Below are 24,033 nucleotides of genomic sequence, written 5' to 3'. Positions count from 1 at the left end.
TTAAGCTGGATCACCATGTTTCAGCTGGATCACCATGTTTAAGCTGGATCACTATGTTTAAGCTGGATCACCATGTTTCAGCTGGATCACTACGTTTAAGGTAGATCACTATGTTTCAGCTGGATCACTATGTTTCAGCTGGATCACTATGTTTCAGCTGGATCACTATGTTTCAGCTGGATCACTATGTTTCAGCTTTTGAGGCACCTCTATATTCTTTCCTATGGTGGCCACACCATTTACACTCCCCTCAGCATCGCACAAGCATTCCAATTTTTCCACATCTTCACCCAAAACTGCTATCTTCTATTTCTTGATATTATTTTACACCCATCCTAATGGGTATAAAGCAGTATCTCCTTGTGGTTTTAATCCGTATTTCTCTAATGATTAGTGATGCTGGGTGTCTTTTATATCCTTATTGGGCCACCTCTATATCTTCTTTGGAGCACAATTCAACAGAAAGCTTGTACGTTAACTTGGTCAAACTTACTATTTTCCTTATGATTTGTGCTTTTTACTCTTACCTCAAAAGATTTTAAAGATAATCTCTAATTTTCTTCAAAGATGTATAGTTTGGCTTTTACTATTTTTATCTTCAACCCATGTGGAGGTTATTTTGCATTTGTTGCATGGATCTAACTTAATTTTTCCCATATACCACATTTCCCAGATACTTCTCAATATATTTCAATATACCACATGCCTAGAACCATTTTTTGAACATTTATCCCTGACCCACTATTTGTCTCATTTCATTTCTATACTGCCATGGTTTATTTTTACTCCAGTTGCATATACATACACACACATACACACATACACACGCAAAGTTTAAAAGTTAAATAATCCCACCAGGCTCACCAAAAAATTGTCTCCTGATCCTCTACTACAAGCTTTGTGCTGTGTGCTGTGCTAAGTCATTTCAATCATGTCTGACTTTTTGTGACCCCATGGACTTAAGCTCCCCAGGTTCCTCTGCTCATGGGATTCTCCAGACAAGAATACTGGAGTGGGCTGCCGTTTCCTCCTCCATTCTACAGGCTATGGAAGCCCAAAACAGAAATGGATATAGCTGCTTCAAATAGTTAAAAAACACTTTTAATTACTAGAATAATACTGTATAAAATTAACTGAAGAATTCACCAAACCTTTTATAGTCTGTTTAGGTAGGTGGAGGTGGTGGTGGTGGTGTTTAGTCACTAAGTCGTGTCCAGCTCTTTTGCGACCCCATGGACCGTAGCCCACCAGGCTCCTCTGTCCATGCAATTTCCCAGGCAAGCACACTGGATTAGGTTGCCATTTCCTTCTTCAGGGGATTTTCCTGACTCAGGGAATGAACCCAGGTCTCCTGCACTGCAGGAGGATTCTTTACCACTGAACCATAGAGAAAGCCCTCTTAGACAGGTAAAGATTCCTAAAAGAAGTGGCAGCCATGACCTTTCACCTAGTAAAAATAATATGTTAATTGCTTACCAGTGGTATAAAATATTTAATTCTCAGAACAACTGTGAGGAGTAAATATTTTTGTCACTATCAAAAATAGAGAAAGAGTCTTTAGAGGTTAGGTAACTTCCTTAAAGTCATTAAATATTAAAGTCAAAACAAAACCACATCTCTTTAACTTCTTTATGCTATACTGCCTCAACACATCATCACAAGATCTTTTTTGATATAAACATTAACTTCATGAAAATAAAAATACAATAATATTCTTTTTTTAAGTACTCAAATCCCTTCAGAAGAAAAGCATTCAGTACACTATTTAATTACACATGAGAGCAATTAATTAGGACAAATAATAATACAATACAATTCTACTTCTAAAATTCTTTGCCTTTTAACATATGTAGTAGTAAGAGGTGAAGGTTTTATAACTATCTCTAGAACATCACCTTCAACTTTACTAAATGTTCAAAAATAATTGTAGACAGTATTTGTGGTGGACACTGGTGCTGCTCAACAAATATTCCAGTTCACTTTCTTAAGGCCTATGGCAAAATGATACTTGCACACTCCTGAGAACTACGATGTGACAGTATGATTTGTTTTAGTCAACAAAATGCAAGCTAAAGTGATAACGCCACTTCTGGATGGAGCCATTTAATTGCCAGTGAAAGAAAATGTAATGTAGCCTTAACCTGCAAGTGATAGAGTAAGCAAATCTGTCCTCCCCACCATCACTAGACATGAATCAGGAGTGAAAATAAACTTTTATTGGTGTTAATCTGAATTTTGGAGATTTGTAACGGACATGGATATGTGCTGCCTAGACCATCATTCAAGGCAGAAACTGTGTTGCTAAGAATGCTGTCAGTGAACAGTCATCTGCTTAAGCTCAGGAACTGTCTCAGGAGCAGAGTCACTTCATTAAAGGACAGATTTTTCCAAGGATGACCTATGTGCAATGGTTGATCAAAGGAGGGTTTTAAATATCCCGCCATTTCAGCCCAATATAGAACAACTCTGAGCATCAATTTTATCTCTGGAGATCCTTGTAGGGCTGATTGAGGTTATCCGTCCAGCATCACTTTCCCTTTGTCCAACCCTGCTTCCCCTTCTGCCTCTTTAGAGACACTGATCTTAAGGATACTCCCAATGGACATCATGAACACTAAACTCTATCGTAAAAGTCTGTTTCCCAGAGAATTCAAACTATGGCATTTGGTGTCAAGAGTGGTACAAGAATACAAGAAATAAGATGGAGTTTGGGAGCTGAAGCACAGACTGCAAGGCTAATAAAGAGGAATCCATCACTGGTGGTAGGTGGGGCACAGATAGCAGCCAGCACGCGGTGGTCATCCAACTGTTAAAACTTAAACCAAAGGTATATTAGGAAGATATGCCCATGGAAGGTAATCCTGCACAGGTGTGAAGAATTAGATGTTTGAGAAGCATCAATATTAAAAGTATTAATATACCAGAATTCATGTCTACTCCTTAGTCATACTGAGCTCTAGAAAAAGATAATGAAAGGTTGGGAAAGCAGAAGGCCTCCTCCTGCTGCTGCTAAGTCGCTTCAGTCGTGTCTGACTCTGTGCAACCCCAAAGACGGCAGCCCACCAGGCTCCCCCCGTCCCTGGGATTCTCCAGGCAAGAACACTGGAGTGGGTTGCCATTTCCTTCTCCAATGCACGAAAGTGAAAAGTGAAAGTGAAGTCACTCAGTCGTGTCCGACTTCTTGACCCCATGGACTGCAGCCTACCAGGCTCCTCCATCCATGGGATTTTCCAGGCAAGAGTACTGGAGTGGGTTGCCATTGCCTCCTCTGAGAAGGCCTTCTTAGTGCCTTATAAATAGGCTCCCAAATATGGCATGTCTGCTAGTTAAAGAAAGTCCACTATTCCAAAGACAAGGTCCTGACAGAAAGAGAATAAGACCCTGGCACATGGCATGGGAACATCTGAGGTGATGCCCCTGAAAATCTCCCCAAGTTTTGCATTCTCAAATTTTCCTCTATCAGCTGAGACTGCAGAAGTGATCTACTCTACTGCACTGAGACAGTACTCTACCCTCGCTTGAACACAGTGCAGAGGCCTCCCGCCAGCAAGACCTGTACCTTAGGTCAGAATCTGCTAACACTTTTCTGAATGGCCACTAGGCCTATAACTTGGCTCAGCATAACCCTGACAGATACAGGCTGGGACTTCTAAGAAAAGAAAGAGGCTATATCCCAAATGACCTATAAGACTTAGACAGCACATATGGTAATAGTTGGAGGAGGACACAAGGTACACGCTGCTGAAGGGGGTTTGATCAAAGGGTAGACCCTTATACTGGATTAGGAAGAATTTATTTATATGAAAGCACTCTCCAAGATGCAATGATTCATCCCCTTACAAGATAGTATGAACTCACTACGAAGATAACTCCTATTCACAGCAAAATAAACCATCAACAAAATGAAAAAGTAACTTACTACTGAGTGGAAGAAAATGTTTTAAATCATATATCTTATAGGAGTTATTATTTAAAAAAATATAAGGAATTCACACAAGTCAATAGGGAGAAAAAAAAAAGAAAGCCGAAACAATATGATTAAAAAATAGGCAGAGGAAATGAATAGATATTTTTCGAAGACACACAAATGGTCAACATGTACATGAAAAAGTACTCAACATTCCTAGTCATCAGGAAAACGGGTATTAAAACCACAGAGAGATATCACCTTACATATGACAGAATGGATATCACCAAAAAGATAAGAGATGACAAGTGTTGGCAAAGATGTGGATAAAAGGAAACCCAGGTGCACTGCCATTAGGAATGTAAATTGGTGCAGCCACTGTGGAAAACAATATGGACATTCCACAAAAAACTCAAAACAGAACTGTCATATGATCTGCCAATCCCACCTCTGGGTATATATCCAAAGGAAATGTAAACAAGATCTCAAAGAAATATCTGCATTCTCTTTCACTGCAGCATTATTCTATAGCCAAGTTATGGAAGCAATCTAAGTGTCCATCAATAAATGAATGGATAAAGAAGTTGCGGTATATATATACAATGGAATATTATTCAGCCATGAGAAGAAAGGAAATTCTGCTGTTTGTGACATGTATGGGGGCTTGAGGGCCTTATGCTAAGAGAAATAAGCCAGAAAGAAAAAGACAAATAATGAGCCTGGCATGCTGCAGTCCATGAGGTTGCAATGAGTTGGACACAACCTGACAACTGAAAAACAACAAATCATTTATATGTGAAATCTTAAACAAACAAAAAAAGAAGTCAAACTCAAAGAAACAGAGAGTAGAAAAGTGGTTTCCAGGGGTGGGAGAAATAGGAGACGTGGATGGAAAGGTGCATACATTCAGTTGTAAGATAATATGGTCTAGGATCTAAATGTGTAACTCAGTGACAAGACTTGCTAACCCAGCACTGTGCAAATGAGATTTGCTAAGGGAGTAGAACTTAAATGTTCTCACACACACAAAAAGACAATTTGTGAAGAGATGATGGGTGTACTAATTAACTAGATGTGGGGGAGAAATCCTTTTACAATGTGAATTTATATCAAGTCATCAAGAATCTGTATCAAATCATCAAAATGTACACTTTAAATATGTTACAGTTTTATCAACTACACCTCAATAAAACTGGCGGGGACGGGGGAAGAAACATGGAAACATGGAAAATTAGGCTATGCTAAGTAAAGTCAAAATGTCATAACAAACATGAAAAGCAGAGATTAAAAGTCTAGGAATATGACAGTGTCACAGTTGGAAAAAGTAGTATGTGGTATATATAGAAAGTCCCTGTGAAAGACTCCCCATGCAGATTCTACAAACATGCCAAAGGGCACGCCATCTGCAGTGGAAATCTTTACACATCTATTCCTGTCATGGTACTGAGCCATGGTAGAGATGGAGTGCTTGACGTTGACAAGTGAACATGTGCCCTGAGTTTTCTATCATGATATTCAGTGTAACACCAGACAACCCACCAGGCCATTATACCTACAGAACAGACCAGAAGAGATGCCACTTACTGCAACCATGACGTGATGCTGAGAGGGATAGTGGCATCACCAAGAAAGTGGTGGCTTTCCTCCATGGGCCTAAGCTGATGGCATAAAAAACTGTAATGGAACTGTGCTCAGTGATGGAGACAACAGGAAAAACAGGGGCCAGCTGGTGACTTGAGTAGCGTGCCATTACTGTAATAAGTAGCAAGGCTGGAGTATCAGTCAAGGGGACTGACCTGTTGAGAATTACAGAGGCATTTAATAGAACACAGCATCCCTAGAAGCAAAATAGATGGGTAGCCAATGAGGGTGCTACCTAACATGCCATGGGAAAAAAATCAAGGATAAATGATCAGAATTCGGATGGCAGATGGTGCAATGAAAAGTCGTAATTCACCAATTTCTGCACTTGAGCCACTTTTTAAATCCACAGCTGATACATTTAAAATTCTGAGGCCCAGGAAGAAGGACCCAGCAATACCACAGCAAGTGTATATAAGAGTGTCCCTAGTTCTTCCTCAAAGGTACCAATGGTCATTTTATTGGGTAATCCTAGCCTAGAGAAAGAAACCACCACAAACATGGCAGGTACTGTTGGACCCAAGGTCTGAGCTGACACTATCGCATCACAGCCTCTCTGAATAGCAGGGACAGCATGAGGATGATGAGATGAAAGGCGTCCTGGCCAAGCTTCTGCTCAAAATGAGCCACTGGGTCTGCAGGCGTACGCAGTGGTCATATCCTAATTCCCTAGAATAATAATTGGAATAGACATTCTTGGCAAAAGGCATCATCTTCACCTTGGGTCCTTGGATGTTACACTGAAAAAGAACTGTTACCAATGGGTTATAAAATAAATTTTAAAATACCATTACATTTCAGAGGGAGTGACTGGGACACATTAGTATTATTCTATATAATCTACAGAATGCTGGATTAATGTGTTCTTTTCTAGCCCTATCAGAAAAGAGGACCTTGAGCAGTATGCATTCATATGGACTAGAGGAGCATACATTCACAATTTTGCTTCAAGGTTATGTTAACTTTTATCAGAATACATTTGGTCCAACTGAACATCTTGCAGAACATTTTATTTTTCTGCTACATCAATGGCATCATTCTAATAGTGCCAGATGAACAAGAGTTGGTAATGCAATGGAGGCCTTGTCAAGATATAGATACTTCAAAGGGTGGAAGATAAAAGCTACAAAGATTCTTGGGGGAAAAAAAAAAGCTACAAAGATTCAGAGACCTTCCATGTTACTAAGTTATTTAGGAGTCTGGAGTCTGAGAACATTCTGAGATAGCTTATCTGAATGGAAACACCAATTATTACACTTCTCAACTCCCACTGCAAGGAAGAAAGCAAACATCCAGTAGGTCTTTAGGGGTTCTGAAAGCAGTATATTCTATTCCTGTCCAAACCCAAATACTGCGAAATATCAAAGGCTGCCAGCTCTTGAGTACACATCACAGCAGAAAACAGTTCTGCTATAGATCCAGGATACAGTGCAAACAGTCTTGCAGCTAGGGCAACTTGGCCCAGTAGATACTATGGCTATCGGTGGAGTCACTGTTGGAATAATTATCATGTGGAATTATCTGGAAAGTTTCTGTGAATGACTCCCAGTGAAAACCCAACACACAGGTCAAAGGCCCTGCCATCCACAGTGGAAAATTTTACATCTCTATTGAGCCCTGGCAGAGATGGAGAGCTTGACATGGCTATCGATGGAGTCACTGTTGGAATAAGTATCATGTGGAATTATCTGGAAAGCTTCTGTGAATGACTCCCAATGAAAACCCAACATACAGGTCAAAGGCCCTGCCATCTGCAGTGGAAAATTTTACATCACTATTGAGCCCTGGCAGAGATGGAAAGCTTGACATGGGTTATTAAGTGACCATGTTTTCAGAGTTTTCTGAAGTGGTCTCTCACCAGTAGTCACGGGAACATAGAACGGAAGCTGTACTCAGGATCAAGCGTGAACAAGAGCTGGGAGTTCGGCCCTCATGTCCTCTACCACTGCTGCCCCGGCACTCATCCTGCATCTGACAGTGATGGCCACTAAGGAATCCTGTGTGCCCAGATAACAGGAAGAGGAAAAGGCAAACACGGAGGCTTCGTGTGCACACACAATTCAAAAATGGTCATCACTACAAGACAGCTTCACTCAGGGGTGGCCTGGAAGAACAGTAGAAAAGGAAAAAGCCTCCCACTTAGGGCAGGCCTTGAGAAATGCGCTCATGTACATTGTGTGGAAAGAGAAACGGCCCAAGAGCAGTAGTTAATGACCTAGCAGGCTGGTCAAGACACTAGAAGTAGAAACATTGGAGATCAGAGACAAGGAGGCTCTGGAGTAGACAGACGTAGATGGATGTATCCGGACGAGCGTGAAATGTCAAAGTCTTTGTGATGTAGGTAAAAGGCCATCAGAGGGCATGCAACATGGAGGAGACATTAAACAACTAATAAACAAACAACTGAGATAGCTAACACCAGTCAGTCTCTATCATAGACTGCCTCGGCGTCAACGAAATGCACAAGAACTTAGCCACACAGCAGAGATAGAAGTCATCCAGGAATTCACTACTAGGGGCTCCTTCTGAGAAAAGTTGATGGATCTACTCTTACCACAAAGTGTCCAGCCTCATAACGAGGTATCACTTCTGATCCCGTGATAAGGCCAATCCCCAAGAATACCAACTGGACACTTGGGGCAAGTTGACTATGCTGGGCCCCTTCCACTCTGGATGGGCTGATAATTCATTATGACCAGAACACATATTTTGAATACGTGTTTGCTTTTTCCACCCATAGGGTCTTAACCAGCATGAACATCATAGAAATGATGAAGCGTCTGATCAACCAGCATGGGATCCCATGTATTAGGAGACACACTTCACAGAAAAGAAGGTACAGAAATAGGCCCATTACCTTAAAACCCGCTGGATCACAAACCACACAACCTGCTAGAGATTTCCATAGGTACAGCTGAAGCACGAGGATGTAGTTGAAGTGAAAGTCGCTCAGTCACATCCGACTCTTTGCAACACCATGGACTATACAGTCCATGGAATTCTCCAGGCCAGAATACTAGAGTGGGTAGCCTTTCCCTTCTCCAGGATATCTTCCCAACCCAGGGATCGAACCCAGCTCTCCCGCATTGTAGGCAGATTCTTTACCAGCTGGGCCACAAGGAAAGCCCACCAGAATGTATGATATACCTCAACTTAAGACCTTTAAATGGTGCTACATAACCAACAGGAAGAACACACAGTAGGTCCAAAATCCAGGAGTAAAAGCCACTTCTTGTGGCCTCATTTTGGACTTCAAGAATAGAGATACTGTTCTCCAAGGGGAAAAATATTCTGGCAGAAGAAGTAGCAATGTCCCATTTAACTGTAAGCTATAATTGCCACTTGGGCACTTCAGGCTCCTTGTGTCAAGGGATCAACAACCAGGCAAAAAAGGAGTTGACTATCAAAGGGAGGGACTGCTGTTACAAATGTGGGAAGCGGATACATCTGTTAAACAGACGATACATTTAGGAGTCTCTTGGTTTCCTTTTGCCAAGTGTGATGAAAAATGGGCAGGTACAGTAACCCTGGCTAGAAGGTACATGGCGATCAGGAGATCATATACTTAGGGACAAGGGGCTGGGTCGTGCTACCGGGTAAGACAACAGTGCCCAGAAGAGGTGCTAGCTGAGGGGAAGGGACGTGAAAGAATAATGGACGAGAGCCATGGATACAGCCCTGAGACCTTACATAAGCCAGCATGATAATCTAGGCTCCCCCAACTGGAGCTGTTTAACAAACAGATTAGAAATGGGCTGAGTGGTCCAAAGAATGAATTGTGATGACCACTGAAATGCACTGCCTGAATATCCCTTCAGGGAAGGACTTGTCACTGGTAGACATCATTCAGCTGCTGGCTCCTGCAGAGATGGCCTTAGCTGTGGATAGCTTCTGCACCCAAGGTCCTACTTTCCTGGGAGCAACCCTCATACACTGACCCATCAAGGTCCGTTTCACCCTAATGAGGAACGCCTCTGATGGGTATTTCAACCTGAAGTGCCCTGAGGTTGCCTGTAGCTGTTAATTAAGTCTGCTTGACTTGTACTTTCTGCCCAATCCTGCATCTTCCCCTTCTCTTTCACAGCTGCTCACTCCAAGGACCTAATTAGTACCCTGAACACTAAACTCTGTAGAGTCTGTTTTTCAAAGGATCCAAACTGACAGGATTGTTTGTTACCTCAGTCTAACTTAACCTGTACTGATGGATACACTATAATAAGTGCAAATTTCCCTCTAGAGTATCTTAAAATAGTCAGTAAATTGTTTTCGCTCCCAAAATTGTTTAGGAAGAAGAAATTTTAACTTGCAAGCTTATAAAAAGCTAGTTGAGGTAAGTAATCTTGCAGCTATAGAGACATTTCATGCTTGCTGGTTATCTGCCCACCTGTCAGGATTTGTCAACAGAATGAGAAGAGAAAAACATAGGTACGGTTGTAGCAAATACACTTTCCACTTATCCCTTCCAACTTTTTCAATAACAAATAAAGAGGATGTTGGGCTAGATAAATTTTGTTGCTAAGTTTTCACATTCTTGATCGGGATTCTCTGTAAAATCTAGAAATTATCAAATGCCTTAAAGCTCAATATTAAATTAATCTAACATGCAGTCTCTTTCCATTCTTACAATATAAAGTCTCTTCCATTATTAATGTCTGACTGCAAGATCTATAATCATATTTTTTGCCAAGAAGAAAATATATTTCCAGAGCACTCAGGTCATTAGCACTTCATAAACAGGTAAAGGATAGACAGACCAAAGTAAATTCCACACAGTTATTGACATGAAAACGGACAGAAATACCATTCCATACCAACAGAAAAGTCACACAGCAATAAAGACCAAAGTAAAATATACGCTCTGGAATACAGAGTTTTTAAAAATCCACGCTACAAGGTACTAAATATTGATTTATAAACCATACTTCCAATAAACATGATCAAGAAATTAGAGTTACTATTCTCTCAAACACAAATCTCAGCAATGAGAACACTGTGCTGCCAAGACTATTCACATATGAGGGACCACACAGTTATATTAAAAACAAAGGCTGAAATTTAGAGACAGATTTATCTTATTACTTATGCATAAAACAGTACAGGTGAAAAAACACACGTTCATTGGCTAATTTTTCTACTCACATTCTTCCATGAAAATATGCATCTCTATTACTCTAAGGACACATTTTACAAATTCATTTAATACTCCATCTCAAATGGCAGTTCACAATTCAGTCTTAATTGCACACTCAACATACACTAAAAAGAGCACAAGTCACAGGCATAAGACTCAAAACTAGATGAATACAAAGAAAAACTTGTATTAACCATTTGGATACTTACGTACCAAAATACCACATTTCTGAATGTTGCCAAAAACCTTTTCCCCCCTAACCCTGAAATGCTGATGCTTCACTGGCCTCCACTTCCCCAGGTAAAAATTTATCTTAATATTTTTAAAAGGTGCACATTTAATGTACCCACAGTTTCAACTCCACAGTTTCTCTCAGGATTTTTATCCTCTGGCATTCATTCCACAAATATTTATTTAGTTTCTCATCCTCTATCAGGCAAAGTGGGCATCACTATTTGACATTTCCCACTTTATCATGTCAGTGTGGTTTCCTGTTGATTTCAGTAAATAGTCTTGAGGTAATAAATTATATTTACTGATTCCCTGATAATGAATCATACTTGAAATCCTAGAGTAATTCCTACTGGGTAAAGTTCATTATAACTTTGAAACACTGCTGAATTGTATTTGCTAATATTTTACTTTAGATGTTTGATCTTCCGTTCATGGCTGTGTTCCTTGCCTTCCTCCACATTTACTTTTCTTTCAGTGTACATTTCCTTTTGAGAATCTTTATTCACCAAATTTTGCATTCAAGACAATCTCTCAAAATGCTTATATATCTATTAAGAAAGAGATTTACTGCTCATTACTCTTTCCTTCTTGATTTTCTAAAGGTCACTGATTAAATGTATCAATAAAACTAATTTTCTTGAGTGTTACATCACAGTAACAAATATTATATGCCTTTTCCCAAATTAATGATCATTCAAACTTTTTCCTGTTACATCAGGAAAATACCAATACATCGTACAGTGGTAAAATCAAAAGTACTTTGAACTTAGACCTAGCTTCAAATTCTGAATATACCATCCTACAACCTATGTGAATTTGGATTTAGTCAGGCTAAATCACAGTTTCTGCCTTTATAAATGAATATAATACACTTTACACAGGTGTTATGAGATGCTATGAGAATTACCTTATAAATGTATGCAAAGTACAAAACACTACAGGAAGCCTTCAGGGAATATTAGTTCTCCCTTTTCTCAAAATAAAGGTAACTTATTCCTTTACTTACTGGTCTCTTTTTAAAAAAGAAGAAACTCTTTATTTTTTCTATGCAACAGTTTATTATGGAAAGAAGAAGAGAACCTTGGACAAAGGATATAGGAAAGCTTAAAACAGTCAACAGTTGGTGACATTTTTTGAAAAAATTACATGATGGTTTTACAGTTTTTCTGACAAAGAAACAAACCGGGTCTTTCAGGACAAAGGGTTCACCTGGACAAGGGGTGCTGCTTTTGTTGAGGAAGAGCCCTACCTAAGAATTTAACAAAGTGCACAGAGAAACTGTGATTAATAAAGAGAGAAACAAATAAAATAACCTCCAAAAAATAATTAAAAACATAAAAGGTGAGCAAATTTGAATTTTTATAGTTTTACTGGAAAGTTCCAAAAAATTGAAAGTCATATGATTCCTTATATTGTGTGTATATGTATGTGTGTATGTATATATGTATCAGTTTACAGGACTGTACAAAAACAGTGATTTTAAGGGTATACATAACTACAACTTCACTGTGTTTAAAATGATTTTTTATATATTACCAATTAAAATAAGATTACTTCTTCGAATACAGAATTAAGTATTTTTCAGGGTTTTTTAAACTATGTTTTTAAATTATTGTCTACCAATAAGTATGGAAAATTCTTAAAGAGATGGGAATACCAAACCACCTGACTCGCCTCCTAAAAAATTTCTATGCAGGTCAAGAAGCAACAGTTAGAACTGGACATGGAACAACAGACTGGTTCCAAATAGAGAAAGGAGTACATCAAGGCTGCATATTGTCACCCTGCTTATTTAACTTATATGCACAACATCATGAGAAATGCCAGGCTGGATAAAGCACAAGCTGGAATCAAGATTACCAGGAAAAATATCAATAGCCTCAGATATGCAGATGCTACCACCCTTATGGCAGATAGTTAAAAAGAACTAAAGAGACTCTTCATGAAAACCAAAGAGGAGAGTGAACAGGTTAGCTAAAAACTCAACATTCAGAAAACTAAGATCATGGCATTCAGTCCCATCACTTCATGACAAATAGATGGGGAAACAGTAAAAACAGTGGCTCACTTTATTTTACTGGGCTCCAAAATCACTGCAGATGGTGACTGCAGCCATGAAATTAAAAGACACGTACCCCTTAGAAGAAAAGTTATGACCAATCTAGACAGCATATTAAAAAGCAGAGACATTACTTTGCCAACAAAGGTCCATCTAGTCAAAGGTATGGTTTTTACAGTAGTCATGCATAGACATGAGAGTTGGACTATAAACAAAGCTAAGTGATGCAGAATTGATGCTTTTGAACTGTGGTGTTGAAGAAGACTCTTGAGAGTCCCTTGGACTGCAAGGAGATCCAACCAGTCAATTCTAAAGGAAATCAGTCCTGAATATTCACTGGAAGGACTGATGTTGAAGCTGAAACTCCAATATTTTGGCCACCTGATACAAAGAGGCCTTACAAATAGCTGTCAAAAGAAGAGAGGCAAAAAGCAAAGGAGAAAAGGAAAGATATAAGCATCTGAATGCAGAGTTCCAAAGAATAGCAAGAAGAGATAAGAAAGCCTTCCTCAGCAATCAATGCAAAGAAATAGAGGAAAACAACAGAATGGGAAAGACTAGAGATCTCTTCAAGAAAATTAGAGATACCAAGGGAACATTTCATGCAAAGATGGGCTCGATAAAGGACAGAAATGGTATGGACCTAACAGAAGCAGAAGATATTAAGAAGAGGTAGCAAGAATACACAGAAGAACTGTACAAAACAGATCTTCACGACCCAGATAATCACGATGGTGTGATCACTCACCTAGAGCCAGACATCCTGGAATGTGAAGTCAAGTGGGCCTTAGAAAGCATCACTACAAACAAAGCTAGTGGAGGTGATGGAATTCTAGTGGAGCTGTTTCAAATCCTGAAAGATGATGCTGTGAAAGTGCTGCACTCAATATGCCAGCAAATTTGGAAAACTCAGCAGTGGCCACAGGACTGGAAAAGGTCCGTTTTCATTCCAATCCCAAAGAAAGGCAATGCCAAAGAATGCTCAAACTACCGCACAATTGCACTCATCTCACATACTAGTAAAGTAATGCTCAAAATTCTCCAAGCCAGACTTCAGCAGTATGTGAATCGTGAACTTCCAGATGTTCAAGCTGGTTTTCGAAAAGGCAGAGGAACCAGAGATCAAATTGCCAACATCCGATGGATTATCCAAAAAGCAAGAGAGTTCCAGAAAAACATCTATTTCTGCTTTATTGACTATGCCAAAGCCTTTGAGTGTGTGGATCACAATAAACTGTGGAAAATTCTTCAAGAGATGGGAATACCAGAACACCTGACCTGCCTCTTGAGAAATCTGTATGCAGGTCAGGAAGCAACAGTTAGAACTGGACATGGAACAACAGACTGGTTCCAAATAGGAAAAGGAGTACGTCAAGGCTGTATATTGTCACCCTGCTTATTTAACTTATATGCAGAGTACATCATGACAAATGCTGGACTGGAAGAAATACAAGCTGTAATCAAGATTTCTGGGAGAAATATCGATAAACTCAGATATACAGATGACACCACCCTTGTGGCAGAAAGTGAAGAGGAACTAAAAAGCCTCTTGATGAAAGTGAAAGTGGAGGGTAAAAAAGTTGGCTTAAAGCTCAATATTCAGAAAACGAAGATCATGGCATCTGGTCCCATCACTTCATGGCAGATAGATGGGGAAACAGTGGAAACAGTATCAGACTTTATTTTGGGGGGCTCCAAAATCACTGCAGATGGTGATTGCAGCCATGAAATTAAAAGACGCTTAGCTTACTCCTTGGAAGAAAAGTTATGACCAACCTAGATAGCATATTCAAAAGCAGAGACATTACTTTGCCAACTAAGGTCCGTCTAGTCAAGGCTATGGTTTTTCCTGTGGTCATGTATGGATGTGAGAGTTGGACTGTGAAGAAGGCTGAGCGCCAAAGAATTGATGCTTTTGAACTGTGGTGTTGGGGAAGACTCTTGAGACTCCCTTGGACTGCAAGGAGATCCAACCAGTCCATTCTAAAGGAGATCAACCCTGGGATTTCTTTGGAAGGAATGATGCTAAAGCTGAAACTCCAATACTTTGGCCACCTCATGCAAAGAGTTGACTCATTGGAAAAGACTCTGATGCTGGGAAGGATTGGGGGCAGGAGAAGAATGGGACGACAGAGGATGAGATGGCTGGATGGCATCACGGACTCAATGGACGTGAGTCTGAGTCAACTCCAGGAGTTGGTGATGGACAGGGAGGCCTGGTGTGCGATTCATGGGGTCACAAAGAGTCAGACACGACTGAGCGACTGAACTGAACTGATACGAAGAACTGACTCATTTGAAAAGACCCTGATGCTGGGAAAGATTGAAGGCAAGATTGGGAACTACAGAGGATGAGATGGTTGGATGGCATCATCGACTCAATGAACATGAGTTTGAGTAAACTCCGGGAGTTGGTGATGGACAGGGAAGCCTGGCATGCTGCAGTCCATGGAGTTGCAAAGAGTTGGACACAACTGAGCAACTGAACTGAACAAGTTAAATGTCATAATTAAAACTGTAATAGGCAGGAAATTTATTTTTTTAAATTGTGTTATTGTTTTGGTTTGAAGTTTAGGTAATTCACTTTACACGATGTATTGCTTATGTAAATCTGACACCCTAACTCTCTTAAGAAATAACCTACTCAACAATTTAATCAACGTATCTCTGACCTATCTTTCATCTTGTTTCACAATTCTATGCATTCTCCTAACTATTAGATAAGTTTTCTAACTGAAAATTAATAACCACCATTTGTAATTAAAACCATCATAATTGTGTTAGGCCTACTGAAGATCCTATAATAGATATTTTTTGATAATTCTGAAATAACGTCCCAAGATTCAATTCAACTTTAAGGTATGTTTAAATTCAGGAAAATCTCTCATTTGCAAATGTTGAAATCTTCAGTCGAACCCCTCAAAAGATTGGTGGTTTACTAAAAGAGACATGAAAAATTTACAAACTGCTTGACTCCTTTTATCCCATGGACCCTACAGAACTAACTTTCATGACACTACTTTACAGACAAACAGCTTAAAAGCATAAATGCTGCTGCTGCTGTAATTTAGCCTCTAAGTTGTGACTGCCTCTTTGTGACCCTGTGGACTGCATCCCACCAGGCTCCCCTGTCCATGGATTTCCCAGGCAAGAATATTGGAAAGGGCCACCATTCCCTTTTCCAGGGAATCTTCCCAACTCAGGGATCAAACTCATGTCTCCTGTTTGGCAAGAAGATTCTCTATCACTGAGCCACCTGGGAAGCCCTGAAAAGTGAAACTATGTCTCGGTAATTCCCTGGCAGCCCAGTGGTTAGGACTCTGTGCTTCCACTGCAGGGGGCAGAGGTTTGCTCCCTGGTCTGGGAACTAAGATCCTGCAAGCTGCACAGCACTGCCAAAAATAAATTTTTTTTTTTAAGTATAAATGTAACTAATAACCTGAGATCAGCTCAAGTTCTTCCATTGCACCTTTAGCCTCAACAGTACTACAAGGCTGTATCTTTACTAGATACAGATTCATTTTAATCTTGAATCAGGTGCAATAATGATACCATTAACAATGACAAAAATATATTAATAAAGTTTTCAGATTTAAAATGTGTTCAAGCTAGATTTACCAGCTAGAAAATTTAGTAACATATCATTTTATCTGTTACAGTCCACTGAGTCTTATTCACCAGGCTGGTTCTATGATCACTTGTGAAGAGTCATTTTTTAAAAAAATATGACTATGCAGTGCCTAATCTAAGAGAATCAGATTATTGAGGTCTGATTTTTCTCCCTTCAACCTTCAAAGGGAATGCCAAGGTAAGTCATGCTTGAAAATCACCATCATATGCCTTCTACATCCATCATGTATAGTATAATGAGAACTGGGAAGGCAAGGTTATGTCCTCAAAGATTAATGATATTGGCTATATAAAATTTACTACAGCAGTACGGTTGGAATAGTACATTTTAGAGCAATGAAAAATTAGTATTACCATACATATTTTTATTGTCTAAACATCAAAGAACACAAAGCAATCAACTAAATCTTAAGGTGCATTCCAATTAAATATGCCATAAACTCTGAGTGTACTGTACAAAAGAGAAAAACTAGCAACATGACTTTTTTCCCCGAAAGGATTTATTTCATAGTTGGTTCATTATGCAATGGTTGTATTTTATTTCCACAAAATTATACTTCATAAGGAAAACAATTATTTTGGAAGACATTTTCTGAAATGTGAAAAGCACTTTTCCCAAGAAAACATTTCAATATTTGATGATACAAACCCAGGAGAATAAGTACAGTTTGGGCAGGGAAGGAAGACTTTATTGGGAACTGCAGAGAAATAATCAAATAAGGTAAAACAAAATGCTTTTATCCCGTATTGATTGTAAGGCTGTTTTTGTTTTTGTTGTAATTTACTAGCACAGGGCAAACAAAAACCTATGTTAAAAAACCATACTGTTAAAACGTGCTATTCTTCCTCCAATTTTAACAATTTGCTTGAAAAATGAAACTAATTATTTGCTTCTATCTTTCCATAGCATTGGGCTTCCCTGATAGCTCAGTTGGTAAAGAATCTGTCTGCAATACAGGAGGCCCTAGTACGATTCCTGGGTCTGGAAGATCCCCTGGAGAAGGAAAAGGCTACCCACTCCAGCATTCTTGGACTTCCCTTGTGGCTCAGCTGGTGAAGAATCTGCCCGCAGCGCAGGAGACCTGGGTTCGATCCTTGTGTTGGGAAGATCCCCTGAAGAAGGGAAAGACTACCCACTCCAGTATTCTGCCCTGGAGAACTCCATGGACTTCATAGTCCATAGGGTTGCAAAGAGTTGGACACGACTGAGCAACTTTTACTTTTTCCATAGCATTAAAAACATTACTAAAAACTACTAAACATTACTAAAAATTAAGTGTCTCGTAATTTATTGACAAAATCAAGAACATACAATGGAGTCAACTAGATACCACAGTGTAGTCAAGTGGAAAGACTATCAATTTAGGAGTTTTTAACAAAACTGGATTTACCACCAGCAGGGCTTTGGACTAATTCCTTTTAGTCTTGTGCTTAACAATCTAAAATTGAGTTTACTGATATCTTGTTATTAGAGAGGTTACAGATATTGTAAACAAAGCTCTTATTATCAGGCTTCCCTGGTGGCTCAGCAGTAAAGAATCCTCCTGGAATACAAGAGACATAGGTTCAATCCCTGGGTCAGGAAGATCCCCTGGAGAAAGAAATAGCAACCCACTCCAGTATTCTTTTGCCTGGGAAATCCCATGAACAGAGGAGCCTGGCAGGGGTCACAAAAGAGTCAGACATGACTTAGCAACTAAACAGCAACAATAGTACCTAGCCCTTGGAACTGACTTAATAAAGAGTAGCTATTAGAATAATAATAATCTGAGCCCTTTCTTTCTCTGAAAAATTTATATTTCTAATGTTTTTTACCTTGGTGTATTTTAAATGTATAATACCTAAAATATGGTTATCTTGAACAAGATGAAAGAAATAAAAGTAAATTCCCACTATGTCAGCTACAAAATAGCTCAACATTAATCTGCTCATTAAAATATAGAAATTGAGTAGAAGCTGCTTGAAGAATCTTTTCAAAAGTTCAACATCTCACTTCATGGATTTTTAACAATAACAACGAAATTCTACACTTTTCCTAGGATTTTAATTCCTAGAAGAAAAACACATAAAATGTTCATCCACCTCCTGAGAAATAAGCTTACTGTCTCAACACCACAGGCAAAATAATATGTTGATAGCACCAACTCGGCAATGACAGATCATAATAAGCCAGCCTAGATTCTGTATTTCATTTAACTGATTTTCTGGATCTGGAGCACTGATCTTTTAAGCCTTATAAAAGCCAAGACAATCAATCCCATTTCATCATGAATCATGACTTCAAATTATTATTTCAAAAAGGCAAATATTTAACTATTTAGGCTCTAAAAGACAGTGAATTCTTTTCAATGATGACTCACATGCAAATACTCATAGAGTTTTTAAAACTATACCTAACTTTATTACTAGGAATTTCTTTCCAAACATGCTTACAATAGTTTAGAAGTCAAAATGCTTATTAATAGTTCATAATTTTCTTTATATGCTGACACTTGAAATAATTTTCCAAAGTACATTATGTACCATTATGATGTTTAAGAGCAGAAGTATACTTCTTATATCCATTAAATGTGCTAGTCTTTGGTCTCTTTTATTTTTATTTATCAAAATGCTCCTTAATAGCTTAAAATTGGTATATTACTTCACACAATCAACAAAAGGTGCTCTTAAGTGCTGCTTAAGATTTAAATCAGCTAGGTTTTATCTATAATATACAGAGAGAAGAAATTTTTTCATTACAGTGGTCTAACAGGTAGCTAAATTTAGTATTTCAATAAATACACTGTTTAACATTCAGAAATTTATAGGACTATAGATAAGATAATTAAAATCAATTAAAACCATAGACATATTATATTTCTAGATTCCCTGGTAAAAACTTATTTAGTTACTTCCATTCTTAGATATGTTCTGGGTTTCCATTTTGTCCCAAAATATTATTTCATTAGCTTTTCTATCTTTATATGTCTTTCTCTATCAGCTTCCTGTACCATGAAAGTATATCTTGTGAGTTTAATTTAAATTTTTCTGTGCTCATCCCCACTAAATCTAAAATGCTTGTATTCCTACTCTCTGCAATGTAAATTTGGTAGTGCTTCATATCTATCCATTATCAAAACTAACACAGTAATAATCAAACAAAACAGACTAATAAAGTGCTCATGTAGGACTACAAAACATAAAAGCCTTCAAATAGGACATTCAAACCCAGATTTCTCAATTCCCCTGCCTCCACCACTAATTCACCTCAGTTCATTTGTTCCCTTCCCCTATACTACTATTTATGCTGAAATTGGAGAGAATTCCTTTCAAAATCTGTCACTGAATTTCTCTCTCTAAAATGACATATACACATGCTGACTAGTAATGTATTTGAGAATCTCTACATGAAAAATTTCTGGTATTTCCTACTTTGTACAGTCCTAACAGATACATACCTATGTCATATGCCAGGAAATCGGCAGAAAAACATTTTGCACCGTTACTCAAGGAAGTGTCATTATGGGTATTTCCTCCAAAAATAAGCATAGCTCCATTGATAAGAACAGCTGAATGAAGGTATCTGGCAAACCCACTTTCTTTCAAAATAGTCCTACAGGATAAAATTTAAAAATGTATTACAAAAGATAAAAAGACCTCCCTGATCTTACACCAAGTACAGAAAGGATCTAGTTTGAATACAGAATTTTCCTTGGATTTGTAAAAATAACACGTTTTATTATTTTTAACAAACGGCCTCTAAACTTCAATATTTTTAAAAAATACTTTAGATTCAGAGTACCTTAAAATGCTTTGAGGAAACACAATATTAAACATAATCATTAATGATTTCATAATAATTTATATTTTGCATTTTGTTTTTATTTATAAAAGTAGGAAACAAATTTTCTTTAAACTAGAGGACTGACTTATAATAAGTTTTAAATACCAAAGTAAATAAATAGTTAAATGTAATAAATTTACTCTAAACAGTATGCAGTTAAAACTATAAGACTCATATGGATCCAATAAAATGTTTTTTAACTCATTAAATATATACATAAAAGTGCGCATAGGTCTAAAACCCAATGAATTTCCACAAGATGAACACAACTAAGTAATGAGTACTAAGACCAAAAAATAAAAAATTACCACTATTCTGATTCTAATAGCAAACATATAGATGGCTGTCTTTGTGCTTTACAAAATGGAAGGACATAGTTGGTATTCATTTGTATTCATGTTCATTTGCTTAAAATTATTTGTGAGGTATATCTATATTGTGTATAACTGAAAATCTCAATGCATTTTTGAAAAACAATAAAATTAAGGTAAATGTTCTTTTAATTAATTACAGTGCAATTCTGAGAGAAAAACTACAAATATATGTTCACAAGTATACTTTACCTGAATGAACTAATATATATTAAAGGTTCAGGACAATATGAGTCAATACTTTATAAATAAATCCCTAGTACAAACAAAGAATCAGAATATAAACACAGTTAACATGTATGGTACAGTTAGTAAGACAAATATAGTATCTTAAAAACCATAGATTTAATACCACTCAATGGACATGAGTTTGAGCAAACTCCAGGAAATGGTGAAGGACAAGGAAGCCTGGTGTGCTGCAGTCCATGGGGTCGCAGAGTTGGACACAACTGAGCGAATGAACAACAACAAATTCTTAAAGAATATGGAACTGACCTCCAGAAAGGCAACATAAGGAGATCCATAAACAATCTCCCCAGGGAAAGAACTATAATTGGTAAAAATTATTTTTTTAAAAAATGTCTGTTTTGGATCTCAAAACCTTTTGCCAAGAGCAACAACAAATAAAGAAATAATTACTCAGGAACATCAACTAAATCTCAGTAAGAACAGCAACAGTTCATGGTATCTGACTCATTACCAACTCTCATTCGTCCGTTACCACCACCTCCCCACACATACACAACCTGTTCAGCAAGACTGCTCAACCCCAGGCTGGTAATGTTGAGAACAGAATACTCCTTTGTCTCTCAGTTCCTAGTTCAGGCCAATAATATACAACCAGGAGCAACAGACTGCCAATACTTCTCACGTCCCCTAACTCTTGGTGGCAGAAGCTCTATTCAAGGAGAAAGCACAAGAGGTCTGAGTGCTCATTCTCTACCTTGCTCCCACTCGCAGGGTGGAAGCTATACACCAGGCCTCATACACACGTTAAGAACACGAGGGCAACAGTTCCAAGATAAAAGAGGACGGCTGAGAAGAGCAAAGGCTACCATCAATATCCAGTGTACATAACACAGTGGTGTCACTGAAAGAACAATCTACGAGCCCCTACCTATATTTCCAAAGCAATCACAGCGAGGTTATCCCCAACAGGGAGATGCAGCCTAAGAAAAGGAAAGGCCCAAAGCTCTCCCAAGGGAACTTGACTTCACTGGATACAGGGCAGCAAACTTCAAGCCTTAAAGGCTTCAGAAACAATGGAGGTTGTTTCTCAAGTATCTATATGAGAATAATAAGTTAGAAATAGACCAACCAGAAGTTTATTGGAGAGAATCAGGGGGAAAGACAGCTAATAAGAGCCTTACTGGGGTCAGAACATCAATGACTAGCCTCAAAGACTACCCCTGTAAAAGGTATAAAATGCAATTCAGACCGTGGAGCAATTCATGCCCATAGAGCTTTGCTGAAAATAACAGAACTATCAGTTGGCAATTAGTGGAGGCTAGGGTGTGAGGAAATGGCAATCCACTCCAGTACTATTGCCTGGAAAATCCCACGGACAAAGGAGCCTGGTAGGCTACATACAGTCCATGGGGTCGCAAAGAGTCAGACACGACTTAGGCGACTTCACTTCACAGCGGGTGAGGATGATACAAAGAGAGGCAGATAGCTTAACAAAGAGCTCAGAGGAAAAGTCGAAGAACTCTGCTAAAATCCCGATCATCCCAGGGTGACTATGTGCCTCCCCAGCCTGTACCATCTAAAGAGGAACATCAGAGGACGCATGTGGAGAAAAAAAGAGACTTCACTAGAAGAATTCAGCCAAGTCCCTAAACAAATGAAAAAAAATTACAGCAGCCTCAGGGAGGGAGGAAAAGTCAGGATCCAGAGTTGCTGCAATGTACTGCCTAAAATGCCTGGCTTTCGGGGAAAATTATGGCATGCAATGAAATAGGGAAGCGTGACCCATGCCATACACAGGAATAACAGCAAGCAACCACCTTTGAGAGAACCCAGATGCCAGATGAAACAAAAAAAGATTCTAAAGCAGCTATTAAAAATACTTAAAGAAAACAAAATTTAAAGAAGTATAACAATATCTTATTAAAGCATCAACAAAGAAAAATAACCAGGAAAAGAAAAATGTGGAGTTTTAAAGTATAAAATTGAAATTTTAAAATTTAGCAGAGACTCAATAGCATATTTCAGCAGGTAAAAGAAAAAAATCAGTGAACTAGTAGATAAATCAGTAGAGATTCTGCAATTCCAAAAACAGAGAGGAAAATGAACACTCTATGAGAAATGCACACCACCATTAACAGCAAGCGCATGGATTTACTGAGAATTCTAAGGTAGAGGGGGGAAAAGGTAAAAAATTGTTTGAAAAATAATGACGGACAACTTCCTAAATTTGATGAAAAACATTAGCGTACATATCAAAGAAGCTCAACAAACTGCAAGTAAGAAAAAAGTATAGAAAGAGCCACATTCAGACATAAAATAGTAATACTGAAAGCCAAAGATAAAATCTTGGGCAAGAGAAAGAAGGTTCTTTGCATACAAGAGAACCCCAAGAAGATAAATAACTGACTTCTCATCAGAAACAATAAGGGCCAAAAGGCAATGGGATGGCATATGAAAATGTTGAATTTTTTAATAAGCCAGAATAAGAAGATACAGGGGAAAGACATTATCAAGGTGCTGTAATAAGATTTTCCTGCTGAGAATAAAAAATATTGCCTGTCATATCAGTAAAAAAAAAAAAAAAAAAAAGGATGCTGCAGCGATAGGGCAATCACATTGCAACCTCGATGGTGAGCCCTGGGGAAACTAAATGGAAACAGAACGCCCGCCAGTGAGGCCACCCTGGACAGAGCGCCCTGGGCAGATTCAGGATGAGAAGCACAGGATACTGGCCCCAGATAGCCGAGGTGCATCTCAAAGCAATGATTCTATGAGCCTAGATTTTGTACCTTTTCATACGTAGAAAAAAGTGCTAAGTTCCTTAATTTGAGATGTCTGGTTTTCCTTAAGTAAAAGTAATCTTCTGATGTTCTGACTACTTGGACTTTGCTGCAAAAACTCCTATTAACCTGGCTTCTCTCTTGCCTTTCTGGAGCAGTCTCTCAGTTATCTGAGATGCTGTGTCTTGGACCTAAGACCTTAGATTTGTCCACCAAATAAAACATAATTCTGAACTTTTAGGTTGTGTGTTATTTTTTCAGTCAACAC

The 24,033-nt window shown here is 38.4% G+C and overlaps 1 protein-coding gene across 1 annotated transcript in view; it reads right to left on the bottom strand.

Moving 5' to 3' along the window:
* ATRNL1 (attractin like 1) overlaps nt 1–24,033 on the bottom strand; it is a 794,298-nt gene that overhangs the window by 635,365 nt on the left and 134,900 nt on the right. The window contains exon 10 of the mRNA XM_040255081.1: nt 20,040–20,194. Coding sequence (XP_040111015.1) covers nt 20,040–20,194 — 155 coding nt within the window. The remainder of the gene's footprint in view (nt 1–20,039; nt 20,195–24,033) is intronic.

Source organism: Oryx dammah, unplaced genomic scaffold (assembly GCF_014754425.2).
Source record: "Oryx dammah isolate SB20612 unplaced genomic scaffold, SCBI_Odam_1.1 HiC_scaffold_14, whole genome shotgun sequence".
Lineage (NCBI taxonomy): Eukaryota > Metazoa > Chordata > Mammalia > Artiodactyla > Bovidae > Oryx > Oryx dammah.
The sequence above is the reverse complement of the archived record's forward strand: the minus strand, read 5'-3'. Positions and strand labels throughout refer to the sequence as shown.